Consider the following 23,920-nt stretch of genomic DNA (forward strand, 5'->3'; position numbering starts at 1 on the left):
TGGTGCCCCCTGCACTCACTTTCTCTTCTACATTATTGTCGCGGTGCTCCCCCCCCCCCCCCCGGCTTGGTACCCAGTGCGGGTGAACCATTCACGCTCCCCTAAATCTGCCTCTGTTAATCTAGTGCAGAGTTCCCCAAACGTGGGCTTCCCCAAGCTGTCTTTTGGACTATAACTCCCATCATCCCTAGATAGGATCAGGGATGATGGGAATTGTAGTCCAAAAACAGCCGGAGGCCCATGTTGTGGAAACCCTGATCTCATGGCATGAGTGCCTCTTACATCCCGTCCTTCTAGTTTAAATTTATCTTGCGTTAGTTGGCAAACTCGCACTGGCTTTTCTTCCCCTCAGAAGTTGGGTGATACTGCTTGCTTGGCCTCCCTGACACCCCTTAAGGAGGCAGGAGGGGAAGAAGTGGGGCTGAGGCAGCAGCGAGGTCACTGCAGTTCAGATGCCCCTTCTGGTAACCCATCTCCCCATCCCACTGTGGGAGGCATTGTGACTCTTAAGTACCAGTTGCTGTGATTCACAGGTGTGAAGAGCTGCTGTTCTGCTCAGGTCTTGCTTGTGTGCTTCCTACAAGAATCTGTTTGGCCACTGTGAGAACAGGATGCCAGACTACATGGGCCTCTGGCTTGATCCTGAAGCTTTCCCCCCTCCTTTTCCTTCAGATCTCATGATCCTGGCTGGTTTTGAGGCGCGATTTTCATCCATCGAAAAAGCAACTGCTGATCGCACCGAGAAAGAAGTGCAAGTGGCCTTGGAATAGCACGGACTTGCAGCAGATGTCGAGCCAGATACCGCAAAAGGCAGAGGAGATGAAGCTGTATGACAAAGAAGAGCTCAACAGAAAGGTGAATGGGAAAAGCATAACCTTAACAGAGGGAGATGGTCATCCAACACTTTGGTTTTTTATGGAATCGGTGCTGTTCATGGATGCAGGGGGGTTTGGGGATGTGGGTTTGTTTGTTTTTGGTTTTTGTTTATTTATTTGCAGCATCCACCTGATATTGTCCTCACCAAAAGGCCAAGCTGTGGTTTTCCCCATTTAATCAGGATTTAGCATTTTCGCTGTTGTTTTGTTTTGTTTTTTGCTGCTGTTTTGAAACTTAGAATCATAGAGTTGGAAGAGACCACAAGGGCCATCAAGTCCAACCCCCTGCCAAGCAGGAAACACCATCAGAGCACTCCTGACATATGGTTGTCAAGCATCTGCTTAAAGACCTCCAAAGAAGGAGACCCCACCACACTCCTTGGCAGCAAATTCCACTGTCAAACAGCTCTTACTGTCAGGAAGTTCTTCCTAATGTTTAGGTGGAATCTTCTTTCTTGTAGTTTGGATCCATTGCTCCGTGTCCGCTTCTCTGGAGCAGCAGAAAACAACCTTTCTCCCTCCTCTATATGACATCCTTTTATATATTTGAACATGGCTATCATATCACCCCTTAACCTCCTCTTCTCCAGGCTAAACATGCCCAGCTACCTTAGCCATTCCTCATAAGGCATCGTTTCCAGGCCTTTGACCATTTTGGTTTCCCTCCTCTGGACACGTTCCAGTTTGTCTGTGTCCTTCTTGAATTGTGGTGCCCAGAACTGGACACAGTACTCCAGGTGAGGTCTGACCAGAGCAGAATACAGTGGCACTATTACTTCCCTTGATCTAGATGCTATACTCCTATTGATGCAGTCCAGAATTGCATTGGCTTTTTTAGCTGCCGCGTCACACTGTTGGCTCATGTCAAGTATGTGGTCAACCAAGACTCCTAGATCCTTTTCACATGTAAAAACTTGCTAGGATTTCTGTGCAAATGGTAAACTCAGATTAAATGGGGAAATAATGAGGGGCAGCGTTTTCATGAAGACAGCGTTGTGTGGTTGTTGCGTAAAACTTGTCTGCACCTTCATTTCATGCCTTCTGTAACAACCATGTTCTTTATAAATACCGTATTTTTCGCTCCATAGGGCGCACCTAGTTTTCAGAGGGGGAAATCAAGGTAAAAAATATGACACACCCCCCCCCAGCTCTGGGAGCAGCGGACAGGCTGCACGAGCCTATGTACTTCTCCCAGACCTTCTCCCTGCTATTGCGGGAGGTGGGGGAATTCCCCCATCTCCCGCAAAAGCCCCTTATCCCTCCTTGGGGAAAAGCCCCCAAGAGCGGCACTTTAAAGTGGAATTCCCCCACCTCGTAGAAAAGCCTGCAGATGCCGTGCACCCTTTAAAGAGCGCACGGCTTTTGCGTGCTTTTGCGGAAGGTGGGGGAATTCCCCCATCTCCCGCAAAAGCCCACAGGAGCCGCACACCCTTTAAAGAGCGCACGGCTCCTGCGGGCTTTTCGACCGAGCTTGTGGGACTGGCGGTGGGGGGAAGCACCACTTTCCCTCACCGCTGGCCTCAAAACCAGGTCGGGGAACCGCGCGAAGGCGTCGCACGCCTTCCCGCTGCCCCCCAAGCCTGTGGGGCTGGCGGTGAGGGGAAGCACTGCTTTCCCCCACTGCCAGCCTCAAAGACCAGACTCTCCTGGCTTCAGCAAAAGCAACACGAAGCCTCTGGAGAGCAGGCTTCGGAGGCTTCGCATTGCTATCGCTGAAGCCAGGGAGCCTGCATTCGCTCCATAGGACACACAGACATTTCCCCTTAATTTTTGGAGGGGGGAAAGTGTGTCCTATAGAGCGAAAAATACGGTATATCGTGGCAATTTCCCATTGTGAGGTGGGCAGCTGCAATGGTCAGCTACCTCAGCTTGTATGAATATGGCTTGGTATAGTATATTGGTGCAGTATTTGTGCTCTGCTGTTTCTCTACACTTGGTTGATGTTATATCGTTAGTGGAAAACAATAACGGTTCTTTTTACAAAATAAAACTTGTATGCATGAGCCGTGTTCAAAACTCCCATTGTTCTGGGCGCATTTTGCGACAGGGAAGTTCATTAGCACCAGCGGTTTCTGAGCTCTGGGCGCAGTACTGCACCTAAGATTTCAGATTAAAACTGCACAGTGGAAGAAAAGGAGGACCTTTTTCTGCCTTCTCACTTCCAGCTACTGTCTGTCCACTGGAGAAGAGACCCTCTTAAGAATATTAGGGGGGTCGGCAGGAGAAGGACTAGACCATGTGAAAAATGAACATAATATTTTAACCGCAGTTCATTCATTTTCAGGTTTGTAAGCGCACCTAGACATTCCGTTGTTGCACCCATAACCTAGGTTTAAGGTGCCATTTAGCTCCTAACTTTCATATCTTAGTTTCTAACATTGTGCATGAGCAGCACCAAGTCCATGGGAAACTGCCACACAGCGGCGCCCTTAATTGTTGCTGTGCTTGCATTGTTTCTGGTGGAAGAATCTTGAGCAAGCGTTAAGCTCTGCTGTCAAGAGAGAGATAAAAGAACTTGCTGTGACATTTTAACATCCTGATGTCAGCAGTTGGTTATCTTACAACTGAATCCCTAAACACACTTATTAGAAAGAAAGCTCTATTGTACACAGTGGGGTTTACTTCTGAGGAAACATGCACTTGTGCCAGCCTGTTGATGCAGCAACTATGTCTTGCAAATCATGAGAGTCTAATTAATGGAGTTGGTAATTCTAAAGGCATAGCTGCTGCCTTCAACACAGAAACACACATCAATAAAGCAGAATTCCACAACTATTTCTATTACTGTGCATTTGCAGAAGGTGCAACCACATTACTTCTTCCCATTGATGCTGTAAGGAAACTCAGAAGTGTGGCTTCAAGGCCATCCACATGCTGTGCTCCTGTAACGTCCAAGTGTATTGGTGGTATTGAATTTAGTAGCAGAACATTTGCATTTTCTCAGTTTCTTTTCCCTTTTGTTGCAGATTAAAGAGCAAAAAGTTGTAGTTGATGAAGTTTCCAACTTGAAGAAGAACCGGGTAATTTCTTTTGCTAAATTATAACTAACTCTATATGAAGAAACCTAGGGTGCTTTGAAAATGTGGTGTCCAGATTTGCGCATAACTGCAGCAGTGCACAGAGTAAACTGAGTTGTGATAGCTTTCGTACCTTCCACTTTTGTTCTGAAAGATATCTGCAATGTATTAGGTACGTGCAAAGCGGCAATTACTTCATGGGTCCCTAGAAATGTTGAAACAGGAAATTTAATCACACATGCATCCTTTGTGCCCGCTGAATGAGTGGGATCCTAATCAATGAAAACCATGACACGCTACTTTTGTGTCAAAGCTTTGTAAAAAAAATTAAGATAAACCTGCTTATAGACTTCTCTAATCTAGTAAGATACCCCCTCCCTGAAAAATGGTAGAGAAATAATGTGATTTCTAAATTTTAAAAATAAATAAATAAATTGTAAATTAAGACCAAAATTCAAAAACAGTAACAAAAACCTCAGAAATAAGAACACTTATTTTTTCCCCAGTTTAGTTAAACCTACTTGTTTTCTTCTTGTTTTGCAGAAAGTTTACAGGCAGCAGCCCAACAGCAACATATTTTTTCTAGCAGACAGAACCCAAACACTATCCGAATGCAAAAGTATGTTCCTTGGCTCTCTTAATTTTTTATTTGTGATTGGATGTAGAGAAGTTGCGTGATGTTACATAGTACGGATTTTACATGGTATTACACTTGTACAGATAGTGTTCCTTTATATGGGCCCAATTATGTCCTTAATATAAGTAATCATCATCATCATTAGAATGTAGGCAACCATCCAGAAAATCTTTATGATGATTAGTGCTATGGGGCCTGTGTTTCATGAACCAGTTAGGAATTTTTGGTCCTTGGACCCATATAAAGTGTGTCGTGTGATGGTGGGAGGCATATCACTAGTCTGAAAATAGCCAAGGATAGATCAATCGATCGATAGATGAGGAAGCTCAGGTTTACTGAGGATCAAAGTTGTATATTTACAGGGTTTCTGATATTAAGATGGAAAGAAGATTGAAATATTCTCCATATGTGGCTGAGATTAAGGTTAAATCAATTAGAATGATGTTTAAAAGGTAGACTTAAGAAGCTAGCTTAGCTCAACAAAATATACAGGGTGAATTGATGGATGTTTTTTGTTATAAAATGTAAGTTCTCATATAAAAGAAGCTACTGTCTTCATATCAGTTTTTAGCATGGGGGTGTGATCATAAATCATCTGAAAGGAGTTCATTACTGTAATACAGAAATATCAGTATTTGGAATATAGCAGGCTCAGATACTGCTGTTGCTAAATTTTACAGAAGTGAAATTAAACAGCTATATCTGGTGGAAAAAATATGCTATGAAGTTATGTGATACAAGTTCCTGTTTTCCTATCCTCTTTTTTTTATTCATACCTTCGCCATGTGTTCAAAAGAGTTCTGTAACCCACAGCTCTCAATTTTCAGGTTCTGGTGTAGATGCCCATGAGAATGCTAGCAGAATGAGTCTTCTGTTGCGACTATTGTGTTACCTTCCCTGCTGTTAGCTGGGACATAGATTACATATTGGCACCCCCCCCCCATTTCCTGCTCCTGCCCAGTCCATTTGATTGGAGGAGTTGTTCCCCTACTTGCTATTGCAGATTTCTGGATCGTGGACGCAGTTTAAAGTGTTCATTTTAAATTTGGCAATAATTGGACTTGTAGAGCATGCAGTTATGGACTGTTTAGAATACTTTATAATGCTTTTATTTTACAGTTTTTAACTGATGTGCTAAATACAGGTTTTCCTCTCTTTTTTACAGACACATTAGATGAACTGAAGAAGGCACATCAGGAAATGGAGAATTCGGAGAAAGTCAAAATCAAGAAATAAGCTAAGGCTTCAAACAAATGTTTACAATGTGTGGAATTTGCTGTGTGGTCAGCTTGTCTGTACATCCCCCTGATGGCTGTTTCTTGAAAGAGGATATTTTATGTAATCTTAGGAGAAGAGGGCCCAATAGTAGTCAACAACTGATTAAGACTGTACCCCAGCTTCCATACCACTGCTTATTTTCTGGCCACGTGCTTCACTTAAGGGGACAGTTGACTCCACAGCCTGTGGAAGATCCTACAAGTGGCAATGTGTTTCTTTGGAATGGAGAAATCTTCAGCGGTGTTCCTGTAACGGCTGAAGAGAACGACACTCAAATTATTTTTCGGCAACTTTGCATGTGCTGTCGTGAATCGGACGTTTTGTCAGTGTTATCTTCCATTCGGGGTCCATGGTCTTTTGTTTTTTATCAGGCGTCGGAGCATTGCTTGTGGTTCGGCAGAGACTTCTTTGGCCGCCGCAGTCTGCTGTGGCAGTTCAATAAAGAGGCAGACAAAATTCTCGTTCTTTCTTCCGTAAGTGCCATCTCTGGTAATCCGTGGCAGGAAGTTCCGGCATCGGGAATCTTCAGATTGGATCTCAAGGCCTGCGCTGCATCCGAAGCGCTGACTTTAACGCTGTATCCTTGGAAATACCCTTCCAGACAGAATGCTACCGAGAAAGCGGTCCTTGGTGACTTAAATATGGCTTCCAAATATTCCCCAAGTTACGTGTCTCTTGTGGTGAATGACTCACACACGTTGGTAGCGCCTGTCATTCCATTAAATAAGGAGACCCATAACACACAGGAGGAGTCCCGGTTATTTGATTTTACCAATGTAGTGGATGTGGAAGTTCTGCAGATGTTTCTTGCAGAGCACCATAAGAAGGAACTCGTTCGCCAGTTTATTGACGTGTTGAGTAGAGCAGTAGAAAGACGAGTTTTATGTCTGTCTAGAGAGGCCGATCATTTAAGAGGAGAAATGTCAGGTACAACTCCGACGAAACCCCATGTTGCGGTGCTTTTTTCTGGGGGCATTGATTCCATTCTCATAGCAGCCCTTGCTGACAGGCACGTTCCTTCAGAAGAACCCATTGATCTTCTCAATGTGGCCTTCAAGGTAACAGACCAAGGAAGGCAAAGCAGTTCCACCGAGAAACAGAGCAAGGAACAGAAACAGTCGCCCCCTAGTCAGGGATGCTTCGATGACACCGGCATTGTGAAATGTGGCTCTTCGTCATCTTTTAACGTGCCTGACAGAATTACCGGCAAGGCAGGGCTGGAAGAACTGAAAACCATCAGTCCTTCCAGATCGTGGAATTTCGTGGAAATCAACGTTACGCTTGAGGAGTTAAAAGCAATGAGACAACAACACATAAGTCATTTAGTTTATCCCTTGGGCACTGTTCTGGATGATAGCATTGGTTGTGCTGTGTGGTTTGCTTCCAGAGGAGAAGGCCTGATTACCAGTCAGGGAGATATAAGGCCATATAAAAGCGTTGCGAAGGTATAAAGCTAGCTATCGATTTATGACTAATGACTCTCTCACACACATCTGTTTTTACTCCATAGTTGGTATTGCAATCCTAAGCCTACAAGGGAGTGAGCCCTGCTTATACTGCAGGCATAACTCTGCAGTTCCTTTTTATTTTATTAGCTCTTTTGCCACACATGTAAAATTGAATGTGGACAAGTTAGATGCATGTAAGTAAGTTACGGGCTTACTGTCACTGATAGAAACTGAGATACGAAAGTTAGGAGCTAAATGGCACCTTAAACCTAAGTTAATGGGTACGCCAACGGAATGTCTAGGCATACTTTTTTATAACAAGAATACAAACTGAAAATGAATGAACTGCAGTTAAAATACGTTCATTTTTCACATGGTCTAGTCCTTCCCCTGCCCACCCCCCTAATATTCTTAAGAGGGTCTCTTCTATATTCTTCAGAAAGTGGCTGGAAGTGAGAAGGCAGAAAAAGGTCCTCCTTTTCTTCCACTGTGCAGTTTTAATCTGAAATCTTAGGTGCAGTACTGTGCCCAGAGCTCAGAATCTGCTTGCACTAATGAAATTCCCAGTTGCGAAGTGCGCCTAGAGCAATGGGAGTTTTGAACACCGCTTACTGTATTCTTTTTCTAACGATGATGGCTCTATGATTTAAATGGGATGAAAATCTGGCACAGTCGTAATAGTCATCTTCTGCATATTTCCAGCTGAATAAAAAGCAGTTCTGCTCCTGTCTAAATAGATCGCCAGTTGTTCATTGGAACAGAATTGAACCTTATAAAACACTTTATTTAAATCTAAATAGAGTTTAATTTGGATGTAGCTGTAATTAGATTTACCAAAGTAAATGCAAAATCTTGCGGAGTAAAAGTGTTTTAGGGTACAGCGGGTTAAGTAAATAAATGCTAAGACTGCAAGTTGTGCTCTATTGCAGATTGTACTTACTGGAATTGGAGCAGATGAGCAGCTTGCCGGCTATTCTAGGCACCGGGCTTGCTTTGAAAAACATGGCTTGGAGGGATTGAATGAAGAACTGGAAATGGAACTGGGGCGAATTTCATCTAGGAACCTTGGCCGAGATGATAGAGTTATTGGGGATCATGGCAAAGAAGCTAGGTAAGCTGTTTGGAGGGGAAAGTTACTGGGCTATTTTTTTTTAAATCATCATAACTGAGGATATTTTGTTAGCATCATTACTTCATTCAGGTGCAGCAAGCTGGAGTGATGATGTAAATGTTGATTTATTAAATTTCTATACTCCCCTTCATCCAAGGATCACAAGGTGGTTTTCAATATAAAAAGACAAAAAATACATACCATAACAACAAATGAAATCAGTTCCCCACCCCCACCGCTTTAAAAGGCCATAGATTGTTTCATTAGCCAAAGGTCTGGGAGAAGAGGAATGTTTTTGCCTGGCACCTAAATATATGCAGGAACTTGTGGCACTGAAGTCTAAACCACTGAGCCTCTTGGGCTTGCCGATCAGAAGGTTGGCGGTTCGAATCCCCGTGATGGAGTGAGCTCCCATTGCTCTGTCTCAGCTTCTGCCAACCTTGCAGTTCGAAAGCACGCCAGTGCAAGTATATAAATAGGTACTGCTATGGCAAGAAGGTAAACGGCGTTTTTGTGCACACTGGTTTGCGTCACAGTGTCCCATTGCACCAGAAGCGGTTTAGTCCTGCTGGCCACATGACCCAGAAAGCTGTCTGTGGACAAATGCTGGCTCCCTCGGCATGAAAGTGAGATGAGCGCCGCAACCCCATAGTCAAGTTTGACTGGACTTTTACCTTTACTAACTACAGTCATACCTCGGGTTACAGATGCTTCAGGTTGCGTTTTTTCAGGTTGCGAACCGCCAAAACCCGGAAGTACCGGAACAGGTTACTTCCGGGTTTTGGTGGTCGCGCAAGCGCAGAAGCGCTGAATTGCAACTCGCGCATGCGCAGACGCGCCACTGCGGGTTGTGAACATGCATCCCGCATGGATCACTTTTGCAACCCATGCGTCCACTGTACAGTGGTAGCTCGGGTTATACGCTTCAGGTTACATACGCTTCAGGTTACAGACTCCGCTAAGCAAGCCAGAAATAGTACCTCGGGTTAAGAACTTTACCTCAGGATGAGAACAGAAATTGCACGGCAGCAGTGGGAGGCCCCTTTAGCTAAAGTGGTGTCTCAGGTTAAGAACAGTTTCAGGTTAAGAACGGACCTCCAGAACAATATAAGTATGTAACCAGAAGTACCACTGTATATGCAGTGAGGGCACCAGCTGAACCTCCTTCCGGAGAGCATTGCACAGACAGGGAGCCACCACAGAAAAAGCCTGTTCTCTTGTTGCCGTCTTCCAGACCTGTTGTGGAGGAGGCACACGAAGATTGCAGCGTTCAAGATTGGTTCATACGGGGAGAGGTATCATGATCCTGAGCCATTTAAGGCTTTATAGGTCAAAACCAGCACTCTTAATTGAACCCAGAAACTTATTGGCAGCCTTTTCAGACCAGGATGGGTGTAACCATCTTGCCCTGTTGAGCAACCTGGCTGCAGAATTCTGCACTAGCTGAAGTTTCCGATCCATCTTCAGAGGCAGCACCACGTATAACTTTAAACCATGGAGAGACCTGGTCTGAACAAAGACAATGGATTCTTATCTCATTATACATGACTTAGCCATTTTTCACCTTCTCACCCCTTGCCTTTCCTGTAAGACCTATTGCAGTCATTAAGAGTCATCAACAGGCTCATCTCAGCTATCTGCCAATCTCCCATTCCCACCACCCTTCTGAGTAATACCCTTCCCCACCTTCTCTCTATATAGAAGGATCTGGCAACTTCTGTTTCAGTGTATCTGAAGAAGTGTGCATGCACACGAAAGCTCATACCAAGAACTAACTTAGTTGGTCTTTAAGGTGCTACTGGAAGGAAATTTTTTATTTTCACGTATAATGTGTTGCAGTAATCTATCCTAGAGTTTAGCAGAGCATGGGTGACAGAAGTTAGGCTATCCTATCCAGATATGGGCACAGCTGGGCCACCAGCCGAAGCTGATGGAAGGGGCTGTATGTCATCGAGGCCACCTGAGCCTCAAGCAACGGAATCCAGACGTACCCCTGCAAACTGTGTACCCTCTCCTTCAGGTGGCGTGTAACCCCATAAAGAGCAGGCAACCTCCCATCCATCCGGTCTAAGGAACCGCCCACTCACAGTGCCTCTATCTTATCTGGATTGACCTTCAGTTTACGCATCTCAGAAGGATGTGTCTCTCCACAGTTTCCCACAGTATGCTTGTCTAGCTCTGAGCTGCTTGGGTTTTTTTCTAGGTGTATGTATGAATACGCGGGTGGCGCTGAAGTCTAAACCACTGAGCCTCTTGGGCTTGCTGATCAGAAGGTCGGCGGTTCGAATCCCCGCGACGGGGTGAGCTCCCGTTGCTCAGTCCCAGATCCTGCCAACCTAGCAGTTCAAAAGCACACCAGTGCAAGTAGATAAATAGGTACCGCTCTGGCAGGAAGGTAAATGGCATTTCCGTGCGCTGCTCTGGTTTCGGTGTTCCATTGCACCAGAAGCAGCTTATTCATGCTAGCCACATGACCTGGAAAAACTGCGGACAAACGCCAGCTCCCTCGGCCTGTAAAGCGAGATGAGCGCCGCAACCCCAGAATCGTCCGCAACTGGACTTAACTGTCAGGGGTCCATTAACTTTATGAATACAGTGGTGCCTCAGGTTACGTACTTAATTCGTTCTGGAGGTCCGTTCTTAACCTGAAAGTGTTCTTAACCTGAAGCACTACATTAGCTAATGGGGCCTCCTGCTGCTGCCAGAGCACAATTTCTGTTCTTATCCTGAAGCAAAGTTCTTAACCCGAGGTACTATTTCTGGCTTAGCGGAGTCTGTAACCTGAAGTGTATGTAACCTGAAGCGTATGTAACCCGAGGTACCACTGTAGTTCACACATTCGGATACTTATAGGAAACTACTAATTAGCTCAGATCGTAACCGCCAAATAAGTCGATTCTAGGATTTTTCCAAAAGTATACTTTGCAATTTATTTTTGAATTCTCTTTAAAAGTATGTTTTGCTTGGCGTTCTTTTTTCATTCTAGGTTTCCGTTTCTTGACGAAGAAGTAGTATCTTTTCTCAATTCTCTTCCCATCTGGGAGAAAGCAAACTTGACTCTGCCTCGAGGCACCGGGGAGAAATTGCTTCTCCGCCTGGCAGCGGCTCAGCTTGGCTTGACAGCCTCGTCGGTCCTGCCAAAGAGGGCCATTCAGTTTGGTTCCAGGATTGCAAAAATGGAAAACAGCAGCGAAAAGGCATCTGACAAATGCACAAGACTCCAGTCACTTCCAGTCGAGTAGCTGCGTACAGGATTCTGGGAAGCCTGTTACGAACTCAATCACACGGTAGTCACAATCCAGGAAATGCCAGATACAGCCAGTGTGCTTAATTGGGAGTCAGCCCCAGTGGGATCAGCACTGGGACTTACTTTTGAGTTAATGTGTGCAGGATCAGTGCTAGAGATCCCACTGAGAACAAATGTATGTATGCAACCCACGATATTCTGTTGGCTTCAGTGGAACGTTGTCATGGCTAGCTAGCTAGATGTTCCCTGATTTCTGAATGATGTTTGTGTGTTGTGAACATGAAAGAAAATAAAGGGTTTTAAAAAAGTCTCGGACTCTGTATATTCGTTAATGTAGTTGTACATCTTAGCCAAGGGCATCAAAGCAGACACTCAAGTAGATTCCACAAAGGGAACCAGCAAGTAGTTGAAAGGTTCTAGAGCTGCTCTGTGTGCAGACATTTTAAGCTGTACCCTTGTAAAAAAAAGTGTTATACAATGCCAGTGTATTAGCTCCCAAGTATCTCTCCATAAGGAGCCATTGGTCAATGCTGGCTCTGTACACTTGTACAGTTATTCCCAGTGCACATATTTTGTTCCTGCAGAATATGTCAAAATGGTCAAAGGCCTGGAAACGATGCCTTATGAGGAACGGCTAAGGGAGCTGGGCATGTTTAGCCTGGAGAAGAGGAGGTTAAGGGGTGATATGATAGCCATGTTCAAATATAGAAAAGGATGTCACATAGAGGAGGGAGAAAGGTTGTTTTCTGCTGCTCCAGAGAAGCGGACACGGAGCAATGGATCCAAACTACAAGAAAGAAGATTCCACCTAAACATTAGGAAGAACTTCCTGACAGTAAGAGCTGTTTGACAGTGGAATTTGCTGCCAAGGAGTGTGGTGGAGTCTCCTACTTTGGAGGTCTTTAAGCAGAGGCTTGACAACCATATGTCAGGAGTGCTCTGATGGTGTTTCCTGCTTGGCAGGGGGTTGGACTCGATGGCCCTTGTGGTCTCTTCCAACTCTAGGATTCTATGTCTTTCACATAGAGCAGAGGTTTTTAACCTTTCTGAGTCCACAGCTCCCTTGACCAGCTGGCAGCCTCTCACCCTTTTTCAAACACCCTTTTTCGCTCCACCCTTGCGCAGTGTTCCCTCATCCTCCTCTCCCCTCTCCTTAGGAGTCCTCCAGGCAGTTGCTGCTGCTGTCCCTGGTCTCTGAGCTGCCCCTTCTCCAAAGAGGTGCCTCCCAAAGTCACCATTTGCCCACGGAGCTTGTAGCCAGGGCTGCTGCAACAAACAGCTGTGCAAGCCTTTGGGAGGCGGAGATGCAAGAGGGCATCCACACAGGGCAGCCACACAGATGCTACGAGCCCAGAGGTGGAAAGAAGATGAAAGTCCCTAGCAGAGAAGAATGGTAAACTAAGCTGTTGGAGTATGCCGAAATGGCAAAACTGACGGGAACACTCAGGAACCAAGAAGGCAAAAGTTTTAAGAAATAGTGGGAAAGATTTATAATGTAAGAGACCACTGTAAGCAAATGAAAACTTTAGGATTTTAACAACGCTTGTAACAAATACATTGGATAACATGGAGAGACTTAAAATACAGAGGAAGAAATAAGATGCAGTTGAAAAAATATGACAATAGTGTGTATTTGATATTGTTATAATTTTACACTTGTAAAATCAAATAAAAATTACTTATGAAAACCACTGGCATAAATACTTCTGTGAGTGTAGAAGCAGCATGTACCTGTGTGAAGAAGGCTATAGAGCAGGTGTGCTGAATTTTCCAATAGGACCAAAATTGCTTAGCATCTTTGCTAAAGTATACTGCCCGTAAATTTTGGCAGCTGCCCTCAGGGGCGCTAGAGGAGAAGCGTCTGATGATGGACAGTTCCATCTTCTTTCTCAAGGACATCATAGCTGCTTGCTGTCTTGCTCCCACCAGTTTCCTTTGCATAAGCGAGGGGAAGGATGGTGTGGTGGTCCGAGATCGGAGTGCATTTTTATTGGGTAGATCCATACTGCAGCTGCACCTGAAATAAAGATATGGTGCAGTTGCTGGCAGAGATGTTGATGGAAATGACAACAAAACTGGTTCAGACGCCAAGAAAACCTCACTAGAATTAATATATCAGCAAAGGTTTGCTGCAGTCATCGTATTGTTCAATGTGGATAATAAATTACTGTTGCAACAGTGATCAGGTGCCAAAATCTCTTTCCAGGTTGTTTGACCCACACTTATACCTAAACTCCCCACTTGAGCTGGAAGAAAATTATGCAACTGATGTTTGAAGAGCAGCACAAAGGCAACTGAAAGCAGAGTGAAGAATTCCACTGTAGTAACTAATTCCAGAAGTAGCCTACTAGCTAACCCAAACTCACTAAAAAGCTGAGTCCAGTGTGGGCCTTGGGGGAAACACGAAACAGATCACAACCTTTTTTGTGCAGATGAATGCAATCTTGAATTCAAGAACTAAAAGCTACTGTTCTGCTCTGGTCAGACCTCACCTGGAGTACTGTGTCCAGTTCTGGGCACCACAGTTCAAGAAGGACACTGACAAACTGGAACGTGTCCAGAGGAGGGCAACCAAAATGGTCAAAGGCCTGGAAACGATGCCTTATGAGGAACGGCTAAGGGAGCTGGGCATGTTTAGCCTGGAGAAGAGGAGGTTAAGGGGTGATATGATAGCCATGTTCAAATATATAAAAGGATGTCACATAGAGGAGGGAGAAAGGTTGTTTTCTGCTGCTCCAGAGAAGCGGACACGGAGCAATGGATCCAAACTACAAGAAAGAAGATTCCACCTAAACATTAGGAAGAACTTTCTGACAGTAAGAGCTGTTCGACAGTGGAATTTGCTGCCAAGGAGTGTGGTGGAGTCTCCTACTTTGGAGGTCTTTAAGCAGAGGCTTGACAACCATATGTCAGGAGTGCTCTGATGGTGTTTCCTGCTTGGCAGGGGGTTGGACTTGATGGCCCTTGTGGTCTATTCCAACTCTATGATTCTATGTTAACATGCCACAGGAATATTCTCTTTTGGAGGAGACGGGATCCTGAAATAAAATTAAGATTACTCCTGATGGCAGAGACGTTTCTCTTTCAATAGTGGAATGGTTGTAAGTAATCTGAAGAGATTTGTTGATCGTAATAAAATTAATGGTTGTAAAACTCATGGAACACGCTGACCTGACGTTCTTAATATTTTTAAATGGCAGATCTGGAGCTATTTTGTAGAATGGATTGCAACACAGGAGGAAGAAATGCCTTGAGGATGAAGGAAATTTGCTTTTTTGATTAGCATGAGCGGGATGGCTCCTTGCCGAAAGCTCGGGTCTCCTCTGATTTTCATTTCTTAGGAGTCATTTTTCAGCTTGCTAACAACAGCTGTGCATTTGTTGGCAGAACCACAAAGAATATATACTGACTAGGCCAGGCATAGGCAAACTCGGCCCTCCAGATGTTTTGAGACTACAATTCCCATCATCCCTGACCACTGGTCCTGTTAGCTAGGGGTGGTGGGAGTTGTAGTCCCAAAACATCTGGAGGGCAGAGTTTGCCTATGCATGGACTAGGCTGCCTAGATTAGGCCATGGAAAATTCTAGTGTGGCCACGAATATCCCTCTTTATTCGGAAAGGCGAGCTGTTTGGTGTGAAATAGGGAAGAGGGCAGCCTTTCAGAGTCAGAAATCCCATTGGATGCAGGCAGACGAGCACAGTGAAGTTCCTAGCGTACTTATTTCATACTGAACTGTAGAAGGGGCACTCAGAAACAGCACATAATACAATTGACATTGTCTGGGTCCACTGAAGAGCTGTCTGCCCCCCACAGAAAAGGTGGAAATTGCCCAGTCTTTTTACTGACTCCATCCCACAGGCTCCCTCACTGTTGACTTCCCTCATTGTTCTTTGGTTTCCATGGCTACCACATCTAGTCAGCAGCCTCTCTTCCCACATTGTCTACTACACAACAGCTGAGGGAAACAAAAGTAGGTGCCCCCTCGACCTGGGTCAAGATACAAGGCCTCACAGTTGCTGGTTGGTACCTGCGCAGGCTTGTCTTTTGATTTGGAACCGCCTGGATTTGGAAAAGCATTTTTCTGGTGATGCTTCTATTTTTCCTTCCGAGATTTCGGCAATATTGCACTTTCTTTCTTAACTACGGCAATCTTCTGTTTCTCTCCCCCTCTACACCCACCTCCCACAATCCAGAAAACATACAGTTTAGAATGGGTGTTCAAGATTGCAGGTGGTTTTTCCCCTTGAGGCTTTTCAGTACCTTCATGTTCCAGTGGGTAGTTTAAAAAGAAAAAAACAGTAACCAAGTAGACTTTTCCTTTTACCTTACTTTTCAGGTCATGCTTAAATAGAAATGGTAATAATAATAATAATTTTGTTGTAGCTTTCATAAGGGCCCAGTTCAAAATGGTGTCAGGGCTAGGCTTGTCATAGTTGTTGAGGTATTTTTTGGAGCAGGGGGGCAAAGTTGTCAAGCTTTTTAAAGTTTTGCCCCAAGTTGTTGAGACATTTTTGAGGTATTTTAAAGAAAGTTCGCCAAAATCTACAATACCAACATGGCAGTTGCTTTACCTCCAGATTTCCCAGGACATTTTCAGTGATTTCCGCCCGGACGCAGCTTCTGACGGCCAAATCCCAGCTATCTAGACATATGACAACCCTAGTCAGGGCAGGATATCTGAGGGGACTTTCTTGTCCCATAAGAAATTGCTTAGTTATTGCAAACTTCTATTATTTATTTACTTATTGCCTGCTATCCACCCTAAGCCCCCAGTGCAGATTACAGCAATTAAAAGGCAATATTAAATATTAAAATTAAAATATTAAAAACAGGTTGGTTTGTTTTTTTAAAAAAACCTTACAATCGCAGAAATAAGGTTGGGCCAAAGCTAAAGAATTGCACCTCTAGAGAGGCATTCTTCTCTAGTCCTATTTGAGTGTCCAGCTTCACCTGGCAGTAATCTCTACATGTACCGTTGCACACCACACTGACCCCTCCGCATGCATTGAGGGCATGTCCACCCCAATAATCATAATTTTATTGTTTATATGCTGCCTATCTGGCTGGGTTGCCCCAGCCACTCTGGGCAGCTCCCAACGAAGTATTAAAAGCAGGGCTGTCTTAAGCATATGCGGCGCTGGGGTGCAAAGATCTGCCCGGGGCAACACCCCCCCCCCAGGTTGCTCAGTCCCAGGCGTGCAGGAAGGTGGAGCTGGCCTCAGCGTCTCGCAGCCTCGGTCACCCCAAAACTCATGGCGCAGAGCCGCCCGCAGCAGAAAAGCCCCTTGCAGCGCTCCGACTGACAGACGGGGTCCTCTCGGGCCCCGGACTCTCGGCCTGGCGCCCCTGAGAGCCCGGCGCCCGGGTGCCCCGCACCCCAAGCACCTTTGGGTAAGCACAATAAAACATCAACCATTAAAAACCCTCCCTAAATAGGGCTGCCTTCAGATGTCTTCTAAAAGTTGTATAGTTATCTATCTCCTTGACACCTGATGGGAGGATGTTCCACAGGGTGGGTGCCACTACCAAGAAGGCCCTCTGCCTGGTTTCCTGTAGCTTCACATCTCACAGTGAGGGAACCTCCAGAAGGCCCTCAGAGGTGGACCTCAGTATCCGGGCTGGATGATGGAGGTGAAGACACTCCTTCAGGCATACTGGCCTGAGGCAGTTTAGGGCTTTAAAGGTCAACACCAACACTTTGATTTGTGCTTGGAAACGTGCCTTGTTAAAGGTCAAGGAATATACTACTCAGGCTCTGTGTTTTAGTCCTATCTTCACAGGAATATTTCTGTTCCAACAACCCATAAACCACTTGATTAACTCACGTGCATTACATATTCTCTCTCCCTCTTTCTTTATAAGTATTTAGGAAACAATAGAACAGAAAAAGAGGCCATATGATGCTGAGACCACTAAAAAAGCAAGTGCTTAGGAATGAGCAAGCAGATGAGGCAACTTATTTAGCCCACCTAGCTGCGCAGAGAAACGCAAGTGCCTTCTTTGAGAAGTACGAGCGAAGCGAGCTTCAGGAACTACTGACCACTTCGTTTTGTAGCTGGCTGGCAACCAAAGATAACTTGCGCCAAACGTTGGACCTCCCCACTGGGCTGCTGAGACAAATGAAAAGCATAAATGTCCCGACGGCTATTTTTCTAACACCCGTGGAGCCCGACTTAGAGTTGGACTGCAGAGAAATCCATCAGATCATCAGAGAGTTGTCTGTTGGGATTTACTGTCTGAACCAAATTCCGTCCATCAGTTTGGATGCTAATTACGACCAAAGTACGTCTTGCTCCCTCCCTCCAGCATACTTTGACACGCGAATCGGACAAATGTTGATCGCCGTGGATTACATGCTGAAAGCCTTGTGGCATGGGGCATACATGCCCAAAGAAAAACGCGTCAGATTCTCTGAACTGTGGCGTTCTAGCATGGATATTGACGCAGATGGCATCCCTCAAACAGAAAGAACTGCCTGTGCAGAGTTCTGTCAAGCTGGTAAGATAGGGCTGCCATATTTTAGAAGGTGAAAATCCAAAGCCCGGACAAAAAAGTTGCTGCCTAAAGTAGAAAATTGTACCTAATCATACTAGTTATAAGCCCTGTGGCACAGATGAGGAGCATCCAAATTGTTATCTGCATTGGCAACACCCACCAAAGGGTGCCTTGGAATGCTGCTTGCTAAATTTGGGTGCCTGTATTTAAAACAGAAGTAAATGGGAATTTAATAGTTTCCAAATTTCTCCTTGACGAAAATCAGCACTATTTCTCTAGAAACAGAGGTTCCAGAACTCCCCATGAATGCCTCCCTTGTTCTCTTATAACGGCAATGGCGCCCACCTGAGAGGTGCCAGAACTGAATTCTGGTGAGTTCCGGCTGAAAAAAAGCCCTGACAAAAATTAAAGTAAGGATGAGTAAGGAGTTCTCTTGACATGCAAGGTTATCCTGTATGATTTAAAAAGCCACTTCTGTTAACTTTTATTTGTGTTAGATTTTTTTACATACTAATTACAGTTGTTTCACTTGCGCACATATATATATATATATATATATATATATATATATATATATATATATATATGCAGGTTTTGGTGTTTTCGGGTATCTTCCCGTGTAAGAGTTGGGGTGTCTAGGCGACGTTTCGACGAGGTCTCACTCGTCATCTTCAGGCTGGTGCTTTCGGCTTCTTGTTACTAGAACAGAGCAGGATCTCAGTGTTTGAGTTCCTATAAATACTGTGGAGGGGGTGTGGTGTATAGCCTCCAACGTTCTGGGCAGAGAGGAAGTTCCCAGGTTATTGTGCCTTTTCTTCTTTTGTTCATTAATTACTTGAGGGATATCTTGAGTGATTTCTTGAGTGATATTCTGAGTACCACTTAGGAGGGTCATTAGGTGTGGATTAGTTGCTAAAGCTTTCGTGTCTTGACCTCTTGAGCTTGTGAAGAGTTTTTCTGAGTTTTTCTGAGAAGAGTTTTTCTGAGAAGATGGCTGTACTGCACTTAGTTGTGCTCTGGCTTGGCTTCGTGTATAGGGGCGAGCTGTGGTTTTGTGCCCTGTGCCAGCCAGATCTGTGTAGGAATTGCAGGGGGGTGCAGCATCCGGAGGTGCCACTATGGTTTGGCTACTGGATGGTATCTGTAATTTATCTGTGGAGAGGGTCTGGGTTTGGGTCTGGTGTGGTTGATTGGAGATGGCGTTCTGTGTGCCTCTGGTTCTGGTGTCGGTTTTTGTGGGGAGGGCTAATTTCCAGATGTCTGGCAGGCGGGACGTGTCGTCACGCTTGTTCATGTTGTGAGGGTGTTTCTCTATCTCGATGGCTTCCATGATTATTCTCTTGTGGTGATGTTCCATGTTAAAGAGCAATTTGGAATCTGCAAAATTAATTTCGTGTCCTGTTTCTTTCATGTGTTGGTAAAGAGAGGAAGTTTTTTCTTCTTTTTTGACGGCATTCTTGTGTTCTGCGATACGTGCATTTATTCGTCTGTTTGTTTGTCCAATGTACGTGGCTGGGCAGACTTTGCAGGGTATTTCATAGACCCCTTGGTTTTCTAACTGGATTTTATCTTTTGGGTTTCTGAGGATATTGGCTATTTTTTGGTTGGTGCAAAAGGCTGTTTTGATATTGTGTTTATGGAGGATTTTGCTAATTTTATCTGTGGTGCCCTTGATATAAGGAAGGAGGGCCATGCCATTGTTTTCTTCTGTGTCTTGGTTTTTTGGGGGTGTTTCTTTTTGGATTAGCTTCGTAACCCTGTTTTGCTGGTATCCGTTGGCGATTAACACATTTGAGAGATTCTGTAACTCAGTTGTCAAGTGGTCTTCGTCAGCCAGGCGTTTGGTTCTGGAGATGAGAGTCTTGGCTACGGAGTTTATTTGTGCAGGGTGGTGGTGTGATTGTGCATGTAAGTAGCGGTTGGTGTGTGTTTTTTTCCGGTAGATAGTGTGTCCTAGGGAGCCATCAGGTTTTTTGTAGATTAGGACGTCAAGGAAGGGAAGTTGGTTGTTGGCTTCTATTTCCATAGTGAATTGTATTTTGGGGTGTAGGCTGTTGAGATGTGTTGTTGTATCTCTCTTCACACAAGTGCCCATTAATGAAGCCTTGACAGCCATTCAAAACAAATACAATCCCCCCGAATACATCCTGGACCTGACCAACCACTGCCTAACCAACACGTACTTCATCCACAATGGACAAAGATACAAACAGATAGAAGGAGCACCTATGGGATCACCCCTCTCACCGGTCATCGCAAATCTGTACATGGAACACTTTGAAACCAATGCTTTAGACAAGTCAGAACACAAACCCAAACTTTGGCTCAGATATGTTGACGACACCTTTGTAATTTGGCCACACGGGAAGGAAAAACTAGATAGCTTCCTCACACATCTCAACAGCCTACACCCCAAAATACAATTCACTATGGAAATAGAAGCCAACAACCAACTTCCCTTCCTTGACGTCCCAATCTACAAAAAACCTGATGGCTCCCTAGGACACACTATCTACCGGAAAAAAACACACACCAACCGCTACTTACATGCACAATCACACCACCACCCTGCACAAATAAACTCCGTAGCCAAGACTCTCATCTCCAGAACCAAACGCCTGGCTGACGAAGACCACTTGACAACTGAGTTACAGAATCTCTCAAATGTGTTAATCGCCAACGGATACCAGCAAAACAGGGTTACGAAGCTAATCCAAAAAGAAACACCCCCAAAAAACCAAGACACAGAAGAAAACAATGGCATGGCCCTCCTTCCTTATATCAAGGGCACCACAGATAAAATTAGCAAAATCCTCCATAAACACAATATCAAAACAGCCTTTTGCACCAACCAAAAAATAGCCAATATCCTCAGAAACCCAAAAGATAAAATCCAGTTAGAAAACCAAGGGGTCTATGAAATACCCTGCAAAGTCTGCCCAGCCACGTACATTGGACAAACAAACAGACGAATAAATGCACGTATCGCAGAACACAAGAATGCCGTCAAAAAAGAAGAAAAAACTTCCTCTCTTTACCAACACATGAAAGAAACAGGACACGAAATTAATTTTGCAGATTCCAAATTGCTCTTTAACATGGAACATCACCACAAGAGAATAATCATGGAAGCCATCGAGATAGAGAAACACCCTCACAACATGAACAAGCGTGACGACACGTCCCGCCTGCCAGACATCTGGAAATTAGCCCTCCCCACAAAAACCGACACCAGAACCAGAGGCACACAGAACGCCATCTCCAATCAACCACACCAGACCCAAACCCAGACCCTCTCCACAGATAAATTACAGATACCATCCAGTAGCCAAACCATAGTGGCACCTCCGGATGCTGCACCCCCCTGCAATTCCTACACAGATCTGGCTGGCACAGGGCACAAAACCACAGCTCGCCCCTATACACGAAGCCAAGCCAGAGCACAACTAAGTGCAGTACAGCCATCTTCTCAGAAAAACTCTTCTCAGAAAAACTCAGAAAAACTCTTCACAAGCTCAAGAGGTCAAGACACGAAAGCTTTAGCAACTAATCCACACCTAATGACCCTCCTAAGTGGTACTCAGAATATCACTCAAGAAATCACTCAAGATATCCCTCAAGTAATTAATGAACAAAAGAAGAAAAGGCACAATAACCTGGGAACTTCCTCTCTGCCCAGAACGTTGGAGGCTATACACCACACCCCCTCCACAGTATTTATAGGAACTCAAACACTGAGATCCTGCTCTGTTCTAGTAACAAGAAGCCGAAAGCACCAGCCTGAAGATGACGAGTGAGACCTCGTCGAAACGTCGCCTAGACACCCCAACTCTTACACGGGAAGATACCCGAAAACACCAAAACCTGCATTCCTGTACCCGTGAAAATCTACGAAAGCATATATATATATATATATATATATATGTGTGTGTGTGTGTGTGTGTGTGTGTATATATGCATGTAGGTAAAAAGGTATGAGGGTGGCGCTGTGGTCTAAACCACTGAGTTTCTTAGGCTTGTCGATTAGAAGGTTGGTGGTTTGATTCCCTGCGACGGGGTGAGCTCCTGTTGCTCTGTCCCAGCTCCTGCCAATCTAGCAGTTCGAAAGCACGTCAGTGCAAGTAGATAAATAGGTACTGCTGCGGCAGGAAGGTAAACAGCATTTCCATGAGCTCTTGTTTCCATCACGTGTTCCATTGCACCAGAAGCGGTTTAGTGATGCTGGCCACATAACACGGAAAGCCATCTGTGGACAAACGCCAGCTCCCTCGGCCTGAAAGCGAGATGAGCGCCACAACCCCATAGTCGCCTTTGACTGGACTTAACCGTCTGGTCCTTATCCATGTAGGACAGGGAATATCTGTATTTTAGCTGATGTGTTTTTATTTCATATATTTATATATCTTTTTGTGTACATATGTATGATATAGGTCTAATGGATATTTCAAAAGAACCAGATTTCCAAGGAATCTATGAGGAAAACCTGAATGAAGATCCAACGTATGACTCTAACAGTCCAGAGGAAAAGGCATTCTTTATGCAGTTTGCGGACTACATATTTCTTAAGTTGACTTTTGCCACCACAGAGGTTCAGCAGTATGAAAATGTGTTCAAGTTTGATGCAGCATACAACCTTTGTAATGCGATAAGGATGACAGAGGATACCCTCAGTACGGATGGGTACCAGAGGCTGCAGCAGAGGCTAACTCTCCAACAAAAACTTGTGAAGAAATACCTAGAAAAAAAGGCCGAGATCCGGAAGAACATAGCATATCTCAAGCTAATGAGTTTTCTTATTCCGTTTATTATCAATTTAAAAAGGAAAAATAAAATCCCGAATTTAAGTCGGCTTCTTCAGCCATATTCAGGTAAGACTATGTTCTATCCTTTTGCTGAGAGATTGCTTTTAATCCACGAACAAGTTATAGGCCATAGCTGTAAGAGCAATCATACGAGCCCCTTAGGTAAAGGTAAAGGGACCCCTGACCATTAGGTCCAGTCGTGGCTGACTCTGGGGTTGCGGCGCTCATCTCACTTTATTGGCTGAGGGAGCAGGCGTACAGCTTCCAGGTCATGTGGCCAGCATGACTAAGCCGCTTCTGGCGAAGCAAAGCAGCGCACGGAAACGCCGTTTACCTTCCCGCTGGAGCGGTACCTATTTATCTACTTGCACTTTGACGTGCTTTCAGACTGCTAGGTTGGCAGGAGCAGGGAGCTCACCCCATCGCGGGGATTTGAACTGCCGACCTTCTGATCGGCAAGCCCTATGCTCTGTGGTTTAACACACAGCGCCACCCGCGTCCCTTTACGAGCCCCTTACCAGTTGTCTAAAATGGTACAGTCCTGATTCAGGTTTAACAGCTCAGTGAGAACTAGAACTGCTTTTTTAAAACAAACAAACAAACAACTTTACAATCAGTCCAACCAGCAATGATACAGCACACACAATCCACATTAGACAACAGTAGCTGTAATGTGTATGGGTTGCTCGTAAGTAAGTTGCCACCTCTCCAGGCTTTGTTGCCTTGCTAAACCTTTCAGTCTGGGCAGCCCTTCACTTCATGGCTGCCTCAGTCGCTAGCAGAATCTGTCAGTGGGCGTTTCTTAAATCTTTTCCAACATAAAAGTTGTTTGACATCCAGTCTCCTCCTACTCTCTCTGCGCGGAAGTCTTCTGCACAGGGTGGGCGTGGGTAGCGGAGGACCCGTGCTCTCCCCGCTGGTGTCCGGTGAAGAGTCCTGGAGCCCTCTCGCTGATTCCCCCATCAGCCCCTCTATAATCCCTGGTGTTGCGCTGATTTGCTTCCCCAT

At 44.9% G+C, this 23,920-nt stretch overlaps 2 protein-coding genes across 5 annotated transcripts in view; both read left to right on the forward strand.

Annotated features, from left to right (window-relative positions):
* Nucleotides 1-675: 675 nt before the first annotated feature.
* ASNSD1 (asparagine synthetase domain containing 1) lies at nt 676-11,923 on the forward strand. Its single transcript, XM_081171905.1, has 5 exons — nt 676-855; nt 3,842-3,895; nt 5,695-7,252; nt 8,185-8,366; nt 11,353-11,923. The coding sequence occupies exons 3-5, from the start codon at nt 5,783-5,785 to the stop codon at nt 11,606-11,608; spliced, it is 1,908 nt and encodes a 635-aa protein (XP_081028031.1). The 5' UTR covers nt 676-855; nt 3,842-3,895; nt 5,695-5,782; the 3' UTR covers nt 11,609-11,923.
* A 3,677-nt stretch (nt 11,924-15,600) lies between these two features.
* The window catches only part of ANKAR (ankyrin and armadillo repeat containing), a 61,015-nt gene continuing 52,695 nt past the window's right edge, over nt 15,601-23,920 (forward strand). Inside the window, exons 1-3 of one of the 4 annotated variants that reach the window (XM_081194357.1) lie at nt 15,601-15,699; nt 17,478-18,113; nt 22,541-22,978. In XM_081194357.1, the coding sequence (XP_081050483.1) occupies nt 17,513-18,113; nt 22,541-22,978 (1,039 nt within the window). In that variant the 5' untranslated portion in view covers nt 15,601-15,699; nt 17,478-17,512. The remainder of the gene's footprint in view (nt 15,700-17,477; nt 18,114-22,540; nt 22,979-23,920) is intronic. The other 3 variants (XM_081194358.1, XM_081194359.1, XM_081194360.1) reach the window with 3 other exon arrangements.

This window comes from Podarcis bocagei (assembly GCF_964188305.1).
Source record: "Podarcis bocagei genome assembly, chromosome: 1".
In the NCBI taxonomy this organism is placed as follows: Eukaryota; Metazoa; Chordata; class Lepidosauria; order Squamata; family Lacertidae; genus Podarcis; species Podarcis bocagei.

Excerpts from the sequence above, each read along its gene's own strand:
- ASNSD1 (XM_081171905.1), top strand. The coding sequence starts at position 5,783 with ATGTTTACAATGTGTGGAATTTGCTGTGTGGTCAGCTTGTCTGTACAT. Across the intron at positions 7,253-8,184 it reads CATATAAAAGCGTTGCGAAG|ATTGTACTTACTGGAATTGG; the intron begins GTATAAAGCTAG and ends GCTCTATTGCAG. Across the intron at positions 8,367-11,352 it reads GATCATGGCAAAGAAGCTAG|GTTTCCGTTTCTTGACGAAG; the intron begins GTAAGCTGTTTG and ends TTTTCATTCTAG.